Here is a 19824-nt window from a genome sequence, read left to right on the forward strand (position 1 = left end):
ATATGCAGCTGATGCTGAGAAAAAGAAATTCAGTGTGATGAACATAGTAAGACTTGACTGCCTAGCCTATGAAGAAAGATAATCACAGAATTGTAGAATTGATTAGGTTGGAAAACAACTTTAAGATCATTGAATCTAACTGTTAACCTAGCACTGCCAACTCCACCACTAAACCACACCCCCAGGCACAACACCTACATGTTTTTTTAAATACTTCCAGCAACAGTGACCCAACCGCTCCCCTGGGCAGCCTGTTCCAATGCTGGATGACCCTTTCCATGAAAAAATTTCTCCTAATACCCAATCTAAACCTCCCCTGGTGCAACTTGAGGCCGTTTGCTCCCATCCTATCACTTGTTACTTGGGAGATGATACCAAACCCCTCCATGCTCCAACCTTCTTTCAGGCAGTTGCAGACAGAGATAAGGTCTCCTCTCAGCCTCCTGTTCTCCAGCTCGAACAGCCCCATTTCCCTCAACCGCTCCTCAGACTTGTGCTCCAGACCCCTTACCAGCTCTTCCCTGAACTCTCTCCAGCACCTCAGTGTCTTTCATGTAGCGAGGAGCCCAAAACTGAATATTCGAGGTGCAGCGTCACCAGCACCGAGTATAGGGGGAGAAGCACTTATCCAGTCCTTCTGGCCACACTATTCCTGATACAAGCCAGGATGCTGGTGGCCTTCTTGGCCAAATCCCTCTCTGCCAGGCACCTTCCAGCCACTCTTTCCTGAGCCCGTAACACTGTGTGGGGTTGTTGTGACCCAAGTGTAGGACCCAGCACTTGGCCTTGTTAAACCTCATACAATCCAAGGATCCAGCCTGTTCAGATCCCTCTGTAGAGCCTTTCTAACCTCAAGCATTATCAGCACTTCCACCCAACTTGATGTCATCTGCAAACTTACTGAGGGTGCACTTGATCCCCTTGTCCTGATCACTAATTAAGAGATTAAACTAAGCTGGAGCTAATACTGAGCCCTGGGGAACACCACCCGTGACTGGGTTTAACTCCATTCACCACCACTCTTTGGGCACAGCCATCTGCCAGTTTTTTTACCCAAACTCAGTTTTTAGATACCATGAGCAAAGCAGAGCTACCAAAACAGCTACAAAAAAAAAAAAAAAAAGAAAAAAGCATATAGAAAAAGAAAACACAGGAAGGAAATGGAAATTTAATTTTTTCTAAAAAAGCAAACGCAAAGCACTATAAGCCTAGGACTTAAGCACATTCAACTCAACTGTAGATTTCAAAACCAAAGAGCATTCTAACAGTCCAATTTCAACTTCAATAGAATAATCTTAACTTTCAAAGAGAGTTTGGAACATGATTTGGGATTTGGATTTTGCAGCTCATGTGCATCTTTTAACCGAATTGGAATATTAATAAAATCCTAAATTTGAGTTTCACTTAAGTTTGGAGTTGTTTCATATTTTGCAGCATTTACTTATTCCTGGCAATAAGACACTGAATGGCTGCCTCTGTTAGAGACAACTATTAGAACATTTGCTTCTGGCAAAACGGCATAACCTTTCCTACAACCTGAAACATTGCCACAACCTGAACTAGCAGTCATCTCGCTCAAGTACATCAATGAACACTTTAAAATTAACCATTGCATGTGAAGTACAACTTCTACTCATACAGAAGACTGGACACTATTTTGGAGTTATACATTACTCCAATTCTTTTCTCTATAACATAATTAGATTTAACTGACAGTAGAGCCTTTTCAAGACTGGAAAAGAAACTTAACTGACTCAGCACAACCACATTCCAGAATTTGCTGCATTTGCACCATTTAGAAAGAACATGGTGTCACCTCAAAGGCAGTGTCATTCCTCTTCTCAAAATTAAGGATTAGGATGTGTTTTCCAAGACTAAGACAAACATGATAAGAGGGGACTTTTCTAAAACCCTGTTTTCCTCAAAGAGGAAAACACAAGGGTGTTTGGGGGTTTTGTTTTTGTTGGCCTCTTCTGGACTTTTAAGAAAGCAAGCAGATCCTCTAGAAATGAAGTCTGCCAATTTGAGTAAAAATTAGGGAATAAAACAGGCCCAAAATTGTCTAATCTCATTTTCATTAAATCGTGATTTTGAAAGCACCTCCATTCTGAAATAGTGAAAAAAAAATGAAAACAAATGATCTTCTAATTAAGCTGAATTACTCATAACAGCTATGTCAGATCCAGGCACATCACCATCAAGAAAACTGTTCATCACGTAAATTTCACAGAGTTCTCCTATCTGCTCTCTATATGACAATCAGAAGTACATTTTTAAAGAAGTTTTGCTATCTTCTCCTGCAATTCAGCTTATTGGAAAACAAAAAGAACTAAATAGTGAACTCTGTAATTACAAACACCACAACCCCCTGCTCCAGATGTTTCTTACCTCATTTCGGTTTGCACCTGTGTCTTACCAGGTGGCATATAGATTATATGCCATGGATAAGTCATTGTCAAGTTATTTGAGGAATTTATCTACTTTTTCTAGGAGGCTCATTTAACTGTCAACTGGCAAGGCTTTTATAGCACCAGTATCTGCAACACTCAACCAGCTAGTGAGCAAATGTTGCCACTGTTTATGTTATTTACAAACGAGCAAATCATAGAGCTTACAACATTAATTTAATATTAGATTTGTTTGCAAGTTACAAAACTCATTCAGCCCACATTTCTAAATCTAGAACTAGAGGTAATCTTCTACAGGGCTCTACCATGTTTAGGGATTCAGATCTTCCATGTAAACAAAGCACAATGTTTGCTACCCTAGATACAACTCTTTCAAATAAAGCAAACTGGGAGTGCCCAGTTTTAGTGAAACACAAAATAGTGAATTAAATAATGGGTTGACAGTACGTGCAACATTCTAATTGACTAAAAATCCAGATAAATTAAAACAGTATATAAAAACTAAAATAAAGGTTGCAATACAGCCCATAGCAAGCCAAATATTCTCTCATGTAACTAATTCCCCTGTTATATTTATTGAGCATATTAACCAAAATTGAATACGAACTGATCTGTGGTGTTTGAACTTTGAAAGCAATATGATTTATTTACCATGCATTTTTAAGTGTTTTGCATTCTATCCCCCAAAGATACAGTAGCAAAATTTTCAAGAATTAATTTAAAAGGTCCAGCTTACAAATGAAATTAAAAATCTCTATCAGCACAAGTATTTGATAAACAGAAATTAATGAAATATTTTTTTACTTCATCACAAGTGTCAGAGGCCTAAAACAACAATGCTTAATTAAGATGATGTGTGCCCCGAGTCTTCTCCCAGGAAACTGGCAAATCACAGCAGATTCCCCTCGTTGCCAAATATATTCACAGAATTATAGGAACACATCTATTAAAAATGTATGAATGGTATGAAGTCTCCTGCTGCTAATTCAGATTGATTATTTGTTAAACATAATTAAATGAGGCAGGATGGAAGTTGTTAACTGATTATTACATTTGGATATATTAAATAATGGAGTAAAAAGCAGTTGTGGCAGTTAAAGAGAAGTTGAAGTACAGTTTGAACAGCAATGTTTATACATTTCAAATGAACACGTGAATTAACTGTAAGAAAACGAACATTTCCCTTTCATTTTTTACTCTTGTGTACCTACTGATTTAACAGATTTCAGTGCCTGAATAATATAAACCAGGCATGGAGGATACTTCATTATTTCTGACAACAGATGAATTATATTCTCCCATCATCAAGCAATGACTTCTTTTAAATCCTATTACTTTACTGCCTGTTCACAGGAACAAATGCATTACTAGATGAAACTCACACACATGAAGGTGAATTGCATCTAACTAGAGAAGTGTTTTCCACAAATTTTGCCTCTGATATACATCGCCCTTCCTTTGAATCTCAGGGCCAGAAGGAATCTAGCCAGCTGAAATGGAAAGAGTGTAGACCTGAAAGAGTCAGATCAGGTCTCTCAATCTTTTTCTAAACTCACCATGGTTTTGCCCGTTAAACAACTGTACATCTTTCTGGGCTAGATCTCAGAAGCCTACCAGGAAAGCCTCAATTTCTTCTAATTGTCCTTTATCCAGAAAGCTCTCATTCAGGAAATTTTAAGAATACAGTTATTGCTACTGCAGCTCCAACCTCTTTCAAGAGTGGCACCTCCACAAGAGAAATTAGTATTGCCTTTAACTGTTGAACTTTAGGCATGGTGTTGTCCTTTCTTCTGGCGTACTACTAGCCCAAGCTATTTGCCTTTCCTGATAGTTAATCAACAAGTTGGTTAGTAAAAGGTCTGTCAGCTTATTGACACTTCAATCTCATCTGCACATCTCAAAACACTCTCGTTCCTTCACTTTTGAATTAGAACAGGTAGAGAAAGTTGGAAGGGAAGAAGATAGTAAGGTAGCATCAAGAAAATATCAAGAGACAAACACCGCAAGAGAGATTCTCAACAAGTAAAAGCATGCAGTTTCATGGATTGCGATAGAACTGTTCAGATTAAAACCAGTTGAGAATAGCCTTATAATTACAATTGTATCCATGTAGAAAGTCAGTCTCATGACTATTTCTCTTCCTCTCACCATATTTGTCCAAAATAAGTAGTAATCCTTTACAGTTACAAATGGAGTTCATTTAAACACAATACCTTCAAGTAGTCATGTTTTTTATAAAAAGTGCTCTTCTCTGTCCCATCATTCAGGCAGTAGCTTCTGTATTAAACAAGAATGAAACTGGCAAACTATCAGAATTACTTTTCCGGAACAAAACATTAAAAACCTCAAACCAGGGCAAGTGACCTTATTGCAGGGAAGGGTGAGAGGAATAGAGAGGAGAGACTCAATAATTTGGTACCTGGGTTCTCCTTAGCAGGAAATGCATTAATAATCTTTCATTCCTCTCCCCACCCAACCCAGGTGAATGTGTTAATTTATTTGGAACTCATAGATCCTAAGTTATGAACTCTCAAAGTCACTGAAGGGCAAGTTCCACATTCAGAAGGAAGAGCTAGAATGGAAGACAGAGTAAGTAAATGAATTTATAGCACATGCTTTGAGCTGCATATGCAAGATACATTTTTCGAAAGCTGACACTGTACACATAAGTGTATCTACCACAATAACTAAAAAAGATGATGGGTAAGGCTTATTGAAGAAGTGCAATTTCTGGAAGATATGCACAATTTCAAGAACTACACTCTTTCCCCTAAAGTAACTCAAACATCTACATTTTTTAGGTACTCAGCGAGCTTTACCATTATTGTTGCTTGATGCCTATTTATATTGGATTTCTATGTTCTCATAATACAGACTGAAACCCTGTAAGAATTTTAAGATTAAGAGATTGAAAACACTTTTTTACCCTTTTATTTCACTTTAATATTAAGCAAATGAAGAGACAGGCAGCATAAACTATATTATTTAAAACTGAACCTGAATTTGAGAGTAACCTCACAATAATCCTGTAGTTTTATTACCAGCTTTAATTATTCGAAGTTAATTTTATAATCACAAAATTATTAAATATATAGAGTGAATGTTGATTAAGAATATATGGTAAGAACTGTCAAATTAATCATCATACAGAGATGAATACAAAGTCTATGAGTTATTTAAATAAAGCTCAAACTCTGTATTATGTATAAAAAGAAGCTTTGAGTCAGAGCTACTCTAAGATCTGAGGAAGTGACTCTTCTAAGAGGTACAGGATTCACAGACCTGGTAATGAAACCAACTATATGCTATTTTAATCTGTATAGAAAGAATGTTAACAAGGTGTGTCTTCAAGGCTCAGGGGGAGAGAATACAAAGTAAAATGGCACCTAATTAAACCATTTAGATCAGAATCTCTCAGCCTTGATATTCTTCTGAATATGAATAACTAAATAAACCTATTTACCCTAGATTTTGATGTTTCAAAGGAGTACCTCACAACACTGACTAGTATTTACTAAATCTCAACCTAAAATACCAATTACCATGAGTTGTCAAGGAGAGTAGATATGCAACACAGGTGAACATATTAAGCATGATGAAATATTTCTGTTAGAATTTATTCTTTATTTGTAAAAACACCACTTTGTAAATAAGAGGCTTGGGTGCGTTTTTTTGTTTTTTAAAACTGGAAGCACTATTCCTACTGCTTCACACACGTGTGCAAAAAGTAACTTTTTTTCCTTAATGCATAAACGTAGCATTTCCTTCTGTGGAATATCATTAATAGAAAACCCACAACGCCAATTCTTAACAGGCAGGAGTTTGAGCCATAACTGTCTCACTGAGGTAGAAGGAATATTACTAATTAACTCCAGAATGGAATTTGACCCTCTGAATAAAATCACGGCCACTTGAGGAAGCAAACCACTATCCGATTAACAGATTCTTTAAAGAGAAGTCTCAAGCTCTACTGCAAATTATTTTAATACCTTGAGCTTTCACTCTCCATTTTTCTTCTTGCAGTTAATGCTTACTCTGTCAGCAGAAGACCTATAAATTGGGAGTCTGAAATAGATAATCTTGACCCCTTTCAGTTCCAAGAATGCTCATTAGAACCTGAAGAGATGCATAATTTATAGCATATCATGACAGAATTTTCACGTAATTCAGGTTAGCAATCCTTGCTGGGTGCATGGATTGTCATGTCGTCTTAACTTCCAAGCATTTCACTCTATGTATGCCAACTCTAAGCATCAAAGAGTTCTCAGTCTCACACCAGACAGCTATAAGTAAAATGTTATAGCCTCTAAGTTTTACATAGTTAAGGGCATCTTTTAAGACGCTCTTACATGCATACAACATTTTGTTCATATTTTGACAAAGGAACACAAATATTTATGGTTTAACACGATGCTTTGAACACTTAGTGACACTGACAGCTAAAGAAGTAGTTTTAATCTACAAAATATGAGGGAAAGCAAGTTACAAATGCAGGTGAGGATAATGTTGTTTACAATGGTTATATAAATATTTTGCAAGAAAAACACAGACTAATAGCATCTATTCTACTAGAGTAATTTTTAGTGTATTTTCATGGATGTTCCTGTTTACTTCACTTAAATACAGTCCTCTGAAAAAAGAAAAAATCCACCAACACATGTGAAGATTAAGTGACTACACAAAAATAAAGGGGGAAACCTATCCAAAATAAAGGGGGAAAACAAGAGAAAAAAAAACTAGTTTTCAAGTGAATATGTTTGTTCCTAGCATAAGGTTGTTTATAGGAAGTTCTGCATCTCTGGAAAAAGAAAATCTGACAAAGTTATCTGCAACAATGGAGACTAAACCTAGGAATCCAATTTATAATGAAAGTATTTGAACTCACAGAAATTATTTCCAGAGAAAATTATTGATCTAACGGTATTTCACAAAGTAACAGTAATAGAGATGGATTTCTCTTTATTGGAAATCATCACAAAGTGAACTTAAAGAGCAGTGTGGAAGCAAGGCCATTAAGTATTATTTCAAATGAAGAATGCAATTGCGTTATGAACTAAGCAGATAATTAAACATACTGTTGCTAAGCATACTGATATTGTCAAACAAGTCTATTATATATCACACAGTCAAAACAGCATAATATAGGACAACTTGCTTGGACATTGCTGAAAAAATGTGGCCTGAGAAGTTGTATTTTTTAAGTGATATGCAGCAGCATGTATTTTCTGATAGCATTGCAATATACAGATGGATTTTTTGAGCATAATTTCATATTTATTTGGTCTAACATGGCAAGCTCCTCCTGTAAAAAAATTTAAGTGTGACTTATCCTAGTGAAATACTGAAACTTCTGTTTCTGAAACTCCCTAAGTTCCACAAAACCTCCTAGGCATTTCCAGAGTTTCTAATGACAACAATGACATCTACACTTCGGAAGTAATTTGATTTTAGAATATTTATTTTCTAAGTATTTGATAAATAGCAAAGAATATGCTCAGATAGTCCTTCTAATCATTAGAAAGGGCAAAAAGGTCAGGCCTGGTTCTCTCTTTCCTCATGTTTTGTATAGTTTTGTAAAATAGCACTGAATCATTATAGCCTGTTTTACACTGCTGCTGCAGATGAGAGTCTTTAGCACAGTAGGAAGAAAAAGCATTTGAATCCACTCTACAATGAGAAGTGCTATAACACACACAGCTAGGGAAAAGCAAAATGATGACAGAAATTTATAATCCTCTTGAAGTGATTGCACTCACTCAGCTTCATGTAAGAATAAAACCATTACATACAATCATTGTAAATTGAATGCAGTATCTAATAAATATAAAAGTTCATCATTCTCAGAAATACAATAAAGGTTACATATGTGCAAAGTGAAGTGAACCTCCATTTTATTAACGACAGTAAATCATTGCTCCATTTTAACCATCACTTAAATATTAACAGAAACAAAATCCCAAAAAATTTCTATGTAAAGCAAAACCTCCCCTCCCTTTCACCCTACTACACCCAAAGAAAGGAGAACTTAACATGCACAGCAAGGAGAAACAAGCCTGCTAAAGCTTTGATAAGCCTGCAACAAGCCAGAGCAGAGGGTATTTGAAGCTCACTCCTACGTGCTAACGCTATTGCAGCAATTAAAGATCCTAAACCCCAACAGCCCATTTTTCCTCTGTTGCAACACCACAGTCATCAGGATCTGTACAGCTCTGAGGAACAGACTGGGATATCTTCCACATGAACCTGTGAAACAGGTTCAGTCAATGAGAATAGTACAAAAACATACAATTACGCATAGTTAAACCTTTTAAAGAGAAGGCACTATTCCACATGGACATTCAACTCCAAGCACCAGCATAAAGTACCTAGGCTGTATTTATAAGGTCCACAACTGCTGCATCCTTTTTGCCAGAAAACCAAGCTTTCTCCTCATGAACAGGAACTAAAAACCACTGAGCTCTGATAGTACTGACAAGTAAGAAGTGGTATACTGACATTAATGAAAATGATAATGAATTAAAGATACAGCACCCAGAAAGCAATAATCATGATGTCCACTGCAATTTTTACTCAGTCACACAGTGCTCAAAACCAGAGAAATAGTATAACTTTGAATAATATACATCATAAACACAAAGACACTACATTTCAATATTAAAAAAATCTATTTCCTACACTTAGAACAATACACACCTTGTCACTGTAATTGCAAAATTTGAATAAAACCAGGTGGTACAAAATCTCTCACCCCCTTGAAATTTTGCTGGTCCACACCAACATTGCTGCCTTTGCACAGTTATAGTTAAATGTCTACTGAACATTATGCTGTAACTCACAGTGGTTTCCTGAACTCAGAGGATGTAAAATACAGAATTCACACCTCAGGATGCAAACTCACACTCAGCCTTAACCACAGCAACTCTACACTATAAATTAGGAGTAAAATAAGTTTATCTCCCAGCATATAACCTGGTCTATGCTGAAAAATGATAATGAAATGACAAAGGACCTAATCTTACTTTCACGGAAGTCAGCAGCAAAACTCCAACTGACTTCAGTAAGAGCAAAATCCAGCTCTAGATCTCCAAAGGTGATTATTATTCTCTTCAGAGCACCATATGCATTTCCTATCAGCCCCCTGCAGATGGATGATGGTCTCTCAGCTTTCCAATAATATTGCCTCATAGAAAAGCATCTCAAACTGCCAGCACTAACCTAATGTCTACGACCACCTGAGGAACACAATTTGATTTCAGCATACAACCCAAAGAAGAGAAAAGAATCAAGCCCTGTGGAAGAAGAAGGAGGTATACCAGTAGTAATGGCTCAGTGATAACCTTGTAACTCACAAAAAAGTCACTGCCATACTTCAAGGAGATCACATATGATCATCTATTCCTCTCTGCACAGTAAACTTCTAAGATTCACATGCACTTACTTATATGTTTAGCATGAAAATGCTATTAGAAGTAACATAAAAAGAATAATTTTGATCAAATGGAAAACCATATTCTGAAAGTGATGCATAAATACATTTTGATCCTCCCTGGCTTAAAAAAAAAAAGTAAAGGAGAAAACTCTGTTACACAATTAAAACCACTTGTTGTATGTTTAACTAAACATAAAAACTGCATGTTGCTTTTTTGGAATTGAAGGAGAAATAAATGTCACTGGCCTCTGAACAGAAAAAAATTAATATAGATTTAAAAGTAGTTATATAGTTAATAGTCTTTTCATGAAAATTAACAAAGGTAACACACCAGAACCTACACTCTCCAAGTACCTTTCCTCTTAAAGTAGTTTGGAAGCAGTCAGAGTGAGCATAAGTATTTAATTCCTAAACATAGTATAAAGGAAAAGATAAAGCTCATTTTCATATGCTCAGACACCTTAGTCTTGACCACAGTATGCAGATTGAAACCTATGCCATACCAAATCCAGTAAGAATCTACTCATTAAGCCTTCCTCTTAAGTGAGCTGACAGCACACCTGGCAGCCACTTGCCAGAGCAAGCTTCATACTGAAAGCAACAACACCTGATATCTAGTGTGCAGGCTGGAATTCAGCTGAAGTTGCCTTGCCTGCTACACAGTAAAGAGCAGCATCACCTCAGTAGCTACAGGTGCTACTTATTGGTCTGGTGATGAAGGCATGCTTCTAGGAAGACATTACTACTTGAAATGGGAAGCTCTGTGCAGATTGTCTGTCATACCCTTACCAGTGCAAGCATGTTCAAAATTCACCAATAGAACTCTATAGGAATGCACCACATGTCCCATTTTACATGCATCATTTTATACCATCTTTGGATCTCTGCTTAGAATTCAGCAACAGGCAAGAGTTCTGTTGTTTCATTTTGTTATTTAAAAAGAGGCGGCTGAAAACCAGACATAAATCCATAGAACACAAGACCATTGCTACCTGGCCGCATCAGAGACAATACAAAACATTAACATATCTCCTTTGGAATGATAAAACATTAATACTTTAGTCACTGTTCAGCCAGTTAACTCATGCTGCTGACAGTGTTCAGACTAAGATTCTGCAGCAATATTGCACATATCCATTTCCTACTTTTCCGTATCAACAAGAGACCATAACTGAAACATCATTGTTAAAACACCCTTCTGTGCTGAGGTACTCTTCGCCCTGAGCCATTTTACATTATCCCTGTGCACTAACTGATTTAATTACAAAGGTACACAGGAATATTATTAAAAGATACAGGTTCCCCACTCATCTCTTGCTTTGTTGAACAAGATTGAAAAGATAAAGCAGTTGCCCTTTCTTGAGCATCACAGAACATCATAGCTAGAAAGATAACTTAATTTCATACAATTTTTATAGAAGTGAATTGCTGAAAAAGAAATCAAGTTTTTTCCTTCAAAAATGAAATATGGATATCAAATAAAAAGGAATTAACAGGTCATTTGCAAGTACTGTACCGCCCTCTGGAGTCAATGTGCAAGTTCTGCAAATACATCTGCAAAATGAACTTGTGCACATTCCTTGATAAGATCAGTAAGGCAATAACAAAACCACTACAAGATGAAACCCAGTAGTAGTAATATTTTAATGATTTGTCTTATTTGTTGGAATCATAAAAAACACAACATAGAAACTTTTTAATTCTTCATATAAAAGCTCTCTGCCTATTAAAGGATGTGGAAACGCATGTTTTGCTGCTGTTTCAGAACGGTTCATATTCCTTGGTGATACTACCAGCATTTACTCTCTTAGAACCTGACAGAAATTTGCAATGCCTCATCTGATAATTTTTTTCTAGTTACCTCTAATAAATATCCAAAATAAACTGCATTTTTTATAACTGATCCATCAATGACAGAGAAGTATATTTTACAGTGCAGGTATTGCACTACTTCATTTAATATAACTTATAACCTTAATAGGGCATTTTGCCTAGATTCGTACAGCACTAACTTCTTCACATTGATACCCCAAGACAGAATTATTTTCCCTGTTGAACTATTAAAGAACACTTGACAGTTATCTTTGGGCCAGCTGTAGATACTTGATAAAATGTAAATCCTTAAAAGGACTCCTTAAAAAAACAACCAAAAACCACCAAAACAAACACTCACCTGCTCTATATATTTGCTTTGTAACCTCCTTGTTGAATATTAGGTATGTATTTTACTTTACTCAAACAGTAAAAGTTCCTCACATACTTAATTATGAGCAATCAAGGAAAAAATTCATGTAAGTTTTACATGCACAATGAGGGCTTGGTTCAAGTAGATAACACATAATATCTAATGGAACAACAAAAGCAGATAGCACTGTGCTACTATATTTCTGTAAAACAAAACTCAAGTAACTAAATTAATAGAAGTTAGCAGGTTCTTCCTCTCTAATGTGACATTTGTCCTTCTCATTTTAGTGTTTCAATAGTGTTGTAAAGAGAAATTACTCACATTATGGCCAGCTGTCTCATCATCACATGACAAAACTGTTTTCCATCAGAACACCTTCCTTCCAACTTAATTTACATCTGTTTTTTTTCCTTTGATCTGTGAATATAATTTAAGTGATTGTCAGATTTTACAGTATTTTTCTTCTAAGAAAAAGCCTTTATACCTTATAGCAACAGCATGATATATCACCACTAAAATGCAGATTAAACTGCATTTTCTACTGCACACAACGAAAGCAATTAAGGCAAATGAATGTAATTTTTTTTTAAAAAAATCAAAATTACGCTTTTGGAGATGCATTCTTCTGCTGTCAGCAGAGATATGAAAGATTCTTGTACCAGAGCCACTCAAAACAGAGTACTGACAGCACGGTTTCTGGGTCATAATAAAAGAAAACAAGTAGGACTGGAAAGCCCCTCTATAAAAATAAATAACAGCTCGGGCAGTTTGCGGGGGTTTCCCACCTGGCGAACACAGCAACAACACAGGAGCTCGACTGGAGCAGCCCCAGCCTCTGCGGGAGTTCCTATCAGGGAGCCGCTGCGCGGGTTCCCCCTCACAGGGAGCCGCTGCGCTCCCGCCCACGCTGAGGAGAGGGCTGACAGGGCCGGCGCTCCCCTCATAAATCGGGTCGTTCTCCCAGCCGGCTACTGCTTTGAGGAGGGCGCACAGGGAGATACCCCGGAGCAGCAGCCCGAAACAAGCGCACACCCGCCGGGTAGCAGCGGGAGACACCCTGGAGCAGCAGCCCGAAACAAGCGCACACCCGCCGGGTAGCGACGGGAGACAGCCCGGCGGAGCGGGAGCATCAGCGCTAACGGCCGCCCCGTGCGCGCGGCGCCTCCAACGGTTTCAACCGCCGGCCTTGGCGCGCGGGGCTCCGCCAGCAGTTGCAACCGCCTCGCGCTGCCCCCAGAGCCATCGCTGCCGGAACAAGCAGCCCCCCCTTGGCAGACACGGAGTGAAAATGAGCGTAGTGCCGAGTCCCCACAGAAAAACCACCACGCACCCGCCCCTTCCGGCACCGCTCGCCGGGCGTCCTAAGCAACGGCGGCGGGTTCGCCGAGGCGACGCGATGCCCCGCCCCGCGGCCGTTGCTGCGCGACGAGCGACGCCGGCGGCTGTTGAAGGGCGGCTCGGTGTCCCCAGCCTGGCCCGTACCCCACGGATCCACACCCCACGCTGTCCCACCCACGGGAAGGGCAGGAGCGGGGCTCGGGGAGCACTGCCGGCCCGCCTCAGCGAGGAGCCGCCTTTTGAGGGCTCGGAGACCCTGCTCGGCCGCAGCTGTCGGAACCGGGACGAGCCTTCGTGAATAGCGGGGGTGAGGAAAGGGGCTGGTCAGGCACAGGCCTGAGGAAAAGCATCTATCAGCCACCTACGCCCGACCAAGACCCCTTCCAAGCACAAGACCGAAGAGGAAGTGTCGATCAGACCCGTGCACCGTATCAACCACAGACCCAAATTCAACACCTCTGTCACCCACAGGCAGCAGAACAAGCCTCTTGCAACCTACAGGTGCCAGAAATAAACATACGCACTTCGACAAGACTCTTATCAGGCAGAGGACAGCAAAGCATGGATCAGTCGCATGTGCCAGGATTAGACTCTTACCAAACACAAGATCCCTATCAAGCCTACGAACGTGGGCATGGCCCGTATCAGCCACATGAGCCAGGTTACGGTCTCTATCAGCCAGGATACAGTCCGTACGATGATCAGATGCCCGATCTCAATTCCCAAAAGCTGGCAATTGAAAATGCAAAAGCCTATTTACTGGAGAGCAGCACAGTATCTGGCCTGAACTTGTAAGTCTGAAAAGGGACACAATTGAAAGGGGTAATGAGTGGAGAGAAAAGAAGTGCCGGTAAAAAGGCAAAGGGATATGTTAAGAAAGGGAGGGATACCAGGGAGGTATCTATGGAATGGGAGAATATGTTGTAAATGCAGTAGTTCGTTGCGATGTGACACTTGTCTGTGTCCATCATCTTTCAGAATCAAAATTCCTAATGGAATTTATAGAGTTCAAAGGGAAATTAATTTGATTAAGAGCAAGTTTAAATTCAGCTTCAGCTCCTGAAGCAGGTGCAATACATACCGAAAATTGAAGATGAGACTGCTCCTAAGTATGTTATAATCAGGCTGGTTTTAATTCTAATTGCCCATAATGCTCCATGATCGCCTTTCATCTAACTATTCCAATGATTTTCCAAAGCTCAAGGTGATTAGCTTCTACTTTTGCTATTAAAAACATAATATCGTAAGACTTTTGTCTAGTAGGCTAATAATATTTACATTTATATGACAGATATGATCATCTTGCTAATATGTTAACAAAGATCCTGGATGAACGGCCCACAAATGCAGTAGACATAATTGAGAATATCAGCAAGGATGTGAAATGGGCTCAGTTTCAGAAAAAAATGGACACTCTTCGAGATGAACATGAGATTCTTCCAACATTTGAAGCTGCAGAAAAGCGTAAAGCTTTGTTCCTCAGGGCAAATGGCGAAGGAGCTGAAGAACTTGAAGAAGAGATAGTAAGTTATTATCAGAGAAAAATAGACTTCATATATACCAAGGAATGGGTGGGAGGATGGTGGCAAGGAAAAGGAGAAAGGGAGGAACTTGTGGTCCACTTTGTATTATTGCCTCTCACAATCATAAAAGTAATTGTAGCCACAGTACCGTGTACCCTCTTCATAGCTGGGTTGGTCACATACTATTTCATCTTTTCCGTAGCCTATTGCTTATTTTACAGTAACAGTATACAATCATATAAATAGAACAAGATAGGATATTTCAGAAAGGAATTTTGAATTTTTCATACTCCCATCTATCTTGTTTTGATATAAGAAGCCTGGAAGGGCAAAAGAAATTCCACATAAAACTAGCACTATTTCTTCCAAATTTCCTACCCTGCCGTGTACAACTTCTAATACCTTTGTATGATATAACCACCAGCTCCCATGAAATGAGAGAAGGGTCAGCAAGTGAATGGAAATACCTAATGAAATCTTAATTATTGCCCTAGTTCTGCTTCCACAGAAGCCAGACGGAGTCTTATTATGGACTTCAGCAAGAGCAGGGGCCAGTCTTTTTAAAAAGGCAGGAAGCCTTATGCCAAGGTGTTCAAATTAACAACATTCACTCCAGAGAAATATTTGTGGTCTGCTATCTAAATATATAAAATACATATTATAACTTCCCCAAAATCATCTTCCACAAACTCAAGGAAACACAGTGTCACTGGGGGCATCATGGCCTCTTACAAAGCTGATGTGCCCTAACACTGAAGTCCTTTGTGAATCCTGTGCAAGAATTCTGACTTTCCTTATTTTGAAGTAATAAGGAGTTTGAATTTTGAAATCCTTTATTCTAAAAGCTGCAGTTCATCTGTGTTCTCTTCTTTACCCTTCAAATGGCATTTTTTAATTCTTCTAAATTATAGTGGAAGATGTAGTGAATGAATGACTGCAAAGCACTTTGAGAGAATGAGTGGCACTACAGGAAAGTGAAGTGTAACATTCAGTAGATAAAATGTTTAATTTTTCAAATAGATAATTACACTATTCCCCAGTTTTAACTCCAGATTTTCTTCCCCAGGGAGAGACCCCTCTACCTAATGTGATGGAAACAGCCTTTTATTTTGAACAGGCTGGAATTGGCTTGAGCAAAGATGAATCCTATCACATATTCCTCGCCCTTAAAAATCTTATTACTGTTCACCCAATCCAGACCTGTCGCTTTTGGGGCAAAATTTTGGGCCTGGAGATGAACTATATTATAGCTGAAGTACAGTACCGTGATGGGGAAGAGGAGGAGGAGGAGGAAGCAGAAGAGGAGGAAGGTACTGAGGAAGGAGAGAAAGGGATGGGTGAGCTTGAAGAAGATGAAGATGAGGAGAAAGAAAAAGATGAGCCACCAAAGTCTACCTATAAGCTCCCACCTGTCATCCCAAAAGAAGAAAATGGGACTGGGGCTAATAAATTTATCTACTTTGTCTGTAATGAGCCAGGCAAACCCTGGGTGAAGCTGCCTCCAGTGACACCAGCCCAGATTGTCTGTGCCAGGAAAATCAAGAAGTTCTTCACTGGCAGGCTGGATGCTCCTGTTGTGAGCTTTCCTCCTTTCCCCGGAAACGAGGCCAATTACCTGCGTGCACAGATAGCTCGGATCTCAGCAGGAACCCAGATCTCTCCCATTGGATTTTATCAGTTTGCAGAGGAAGAAGGAGACGAAGACGAGGAGGGAGGAAGAGATGCATATGAAGAAAACCCCGATTTCCAGCCTCTTCCTGTGACTGAAATGGTATATTCTCTCTCCTCATGGGTACACCATGTCCAGAGCATTCTCATGCAGGTATGTTCTGCGGTACAGCCCACATGGACCTCGGCTCCCATTCACACCATAGTGCTCGGTGGATTTCAGAACATAAATGACACCCCTCACCTGCACATACAAACTGTTCACTATAAATAGTATTGTACTGTAATATTTTTCTACAGATAATATATTTGATGTAGTATATAATATATAAATATGTTGCACATATTAACATATAGCATATATGTGTGTATATATATGTATATATACACAGGAACCTTTGAGGTTTAGTACTTTTTTCAGTGGTGTGTTCTCAAGAACTTTAGATAACAGTATGGAGTTAGGCTTTGATGGATAACAATAATTTCTGGTAACCTTTTACATTAGGTTTTCTCTTTTGAAGTCCTTACTTAACAAAAATGTTTTAAATTCTCTTTTCCTGGGTAGAATGCTAAAATATAGATAGCTTATGATTGTATGCTAAATGGAACTTATTTGATGTTTTCTTCTGGTTTATTGGTTTTTGCTTACTTTCTTCCATGTAACAAGCAAATGAAAAGCTTAAAACCAAAATATTGTAACTAAAATTGTAGCATAAAATATCTGTGATGTCAGGTTAGCACTGGAAAGAAGTATTACTGATTTGATAATCATTGCTGGATCACTTGCTGGCCAGTCTACTAATTCAAGAATGCTAGTGTAAAATAACTGCAAATGGTAGGAAACAAGAATTTGAAACATTACAAGACAAAACAAAAAAAATAATTGTAAAAATAAAATCGCTATGCATTAGAATCTTAGGAACATTTTGTTATGTGCCTCTGACTGATAGTTAAATAACAAGGCAGACTTTAAAAGGATGGGGCAGAGTGTGTACGTTTCTTTTCTCCCCCTCCCATAACTGTGCATGTGCCTGAGCCAATTCTTTTAACTGGTTTGCATTCTTTCAGCGATTGTTACATGTATTTACTATTTTTCCATGTCATTTATAGGGTCGCTGTGTTTGGATTAATCCTATTCAAAAATCAGAGGAAGAAGAAGATGAGGAAGATGAAGAAGAGGAGAAAGCAGAGGAGCCAGAGGAACTACAGCAAGAAGTAGGACCTCCTCTTCTCACTCCACTGTCTGAAGATGAAGGTATTCTTCATGAAATGTGAAGTTTTCGATAGAGAGCCACTGGGAATGTTGGCATTTAGGTGGCAAATAGTTTAAGCTATATGACTCTGACGCTTTATGGACCAATAGAGTTTGCCTCTGTGGGTAAGCACATTATTTTATAAAATTGATCAAAAATAAAATGGTTGATGGTATTGACATTACAACTTAAATAACTGGGTTTACTAGTTAACAATCTTGTTGAGAATAAAGGGAAAAGATACCTCAGACTTGTCAGGCTACTATAAGTTCAAGACAGCTCACTACATAAAATGCATTCAGCTATTTTTCCATCATATTTTTAGACCAAAAAAAAAGTGTTTGCACATGTAAATAAATAAATACATTTACTTCCACAAATGAATAAATATACAAATAAGAATTTCGATTCTGTAGCATATTACTGTAGCAAATCATGGGTATATGGGAACCTGAGTATTAGGTTACATCAACAGTAAATTATTTTCCTACTCTCCATTCTTTGCCCAAAGTCAAATATAACTATGTAATTTATCCATAAGTGATAAACAGTCCTTGACAAAAGAAACAGTGGTGAGTACCACTGAATTTCAGGAGCTTGATCTTCTCTGTACCTGGCTCTATTAGCATTCCTGTGCTACCCACCCATTCATCCAAACCACCTGTTTGAATACGGCGCCTACATTTATTGGTTCTGACTTCCGGCTCTTCTAACATTGCTTTATTTCTGTGAAAGTCTCGTAGCTCGGTCTTAAATATTTTGTAGAGGCTCATAGAGCAATTTATTCATAGACTGTGTGTGTTTGGCTGCCCCCAGGAATTCAAAACATCCCTGCTTGGACAGCTCAGCCTTCTACAAACCTGATCCCACACCACGCTGCTGCAATCCTGCAGTCTAACCGATGGCCTGGAGCATACGCCTTTGCATCTGGCAGGTGAGTACCTAGTTGACATGGTTACAACACAGAGCACCTATGCTAAACACAGATACCTGTCTAATGAAGGCAAAGTTGCTTTATTATTAATTCATAGAGTGAATTCTAACTATTCCGGAGACTGATGGAGAAGGGCACTGCAATGTGCACAGCAACAGTAAATATGTTTAAGACTGAAAATGAATAATCATTGGAAAGGCCAGTATAAAGCTAATGGATGTAAATGTCCAGTTGAGTACAGTCCTTGATTTAAAACCTGTATTCTTGAGTCTGTGGTACTAAAAATAGCTACATTCTGTGGTTCTAATGCTCATTTGTTTCCAATACAGTCATTCTATGTGTTTTTAAATGGGCACTGGAGTGGTGAACCAAAATGGACCAATGTACCAATGTGAAGCTGGACTCCTATGGCAATATAGTGCAGAGACAGAATACATTCATTTTAGCATTAGGAGATTTTAAAAAGTAGAAGATGTATTAATAAACAGTTACAGCATTTAAAAAGAGGTGCCATCTTTTAAATACTTCTGTTATAGGATATCTGCACCACAATGACCTTTTATACGGCAGAGAAAGGAAGCATGATGCTATCTCCACTGATGTTTTGTTGGGGGGAGAGTGTGTCATCTTTGACTTTTCTTTCTCAGGAATTTTGATAACATCTACTTTGGCTGGGGTCACAAATACAGCCCGGAGAACCACAGTCCCGCGCTGCCTCCGCCGGTGCAAGCAGAATACCCCAGCGGGCCCGAAATCACCGAGACAACAGACCCCACTGTGGAGGAGGAACAGGCTTTAAAGGCTGCGCAGGAAAAGGCCTTGGCTGAAAGCGAGGAAGAGGAGGAGGAGGAAGAAGCTGCTGAGGATGATGAAGAAGAAGATGATGATTAAAATACGGGGGGAAACATATTTTTTATTTTAAAACTTCAAACATCAATAGTATTTTCATAAATTAATCCTTAACGAGTTGTCTTTAAAGAAATGCAACTGGAGTATGTCTTTTTATTTCTGTGGGCTCTTCACAGCCGCCTTCCCCTCCCTCCGCGCCCCTCACACACCACACTGGCGGGCAGCCTGCACTTCAAT

The 19824-nt window shown here is 38.8% G+C and overlaps 1 protein-coding gene across 1 annotated transcript; it reads left to right on the forward strand.

Annotated features, from left to right (window-relative positions):
* Window positions 1–13465: 13465 nt before the first annotated feature.
* Window positions 13466–19720, forward strand: LOC136101387 (radial spoke head protein 4 homolog A-like). Its single transcript, XM_065837494.2, has 6 exons — window positions 13466–14151; window positions 14652–14883; window positions 15950–16705; window positions 17662–17806; window positions 18621–18738; window positions 19386–19720. The coding sequence occupies exons 1-6, from the start codon at window positions 13922–13924 to the stop codon at window positions 19627–19629; spliced, it is 1725 nt and encodes a 574-aa protein (XP_065693566.2). The 5' UTR covers window positions 13466–13921; the 3' UTR covers window positions 19630–19720.
* Window positions 19721–19824: the final 104 nt, after the last annotated feature.

Source organism: Patagioenas fasciata, chromosome 4 (genome assembly GCF_037038585.1).
Source record: "Patagioenas fasciata isolate bPatFas1 chromosome 4, bPatFas1.hap1, whole genome shotgun sequence".
Taxonomy (NCBI): domain Eukaryota; kingdom Metazoa; phylum Chordata; class Aves; order Columbiformes; family Columbidae; genus Patagioenas; species Patagioenas fasciata.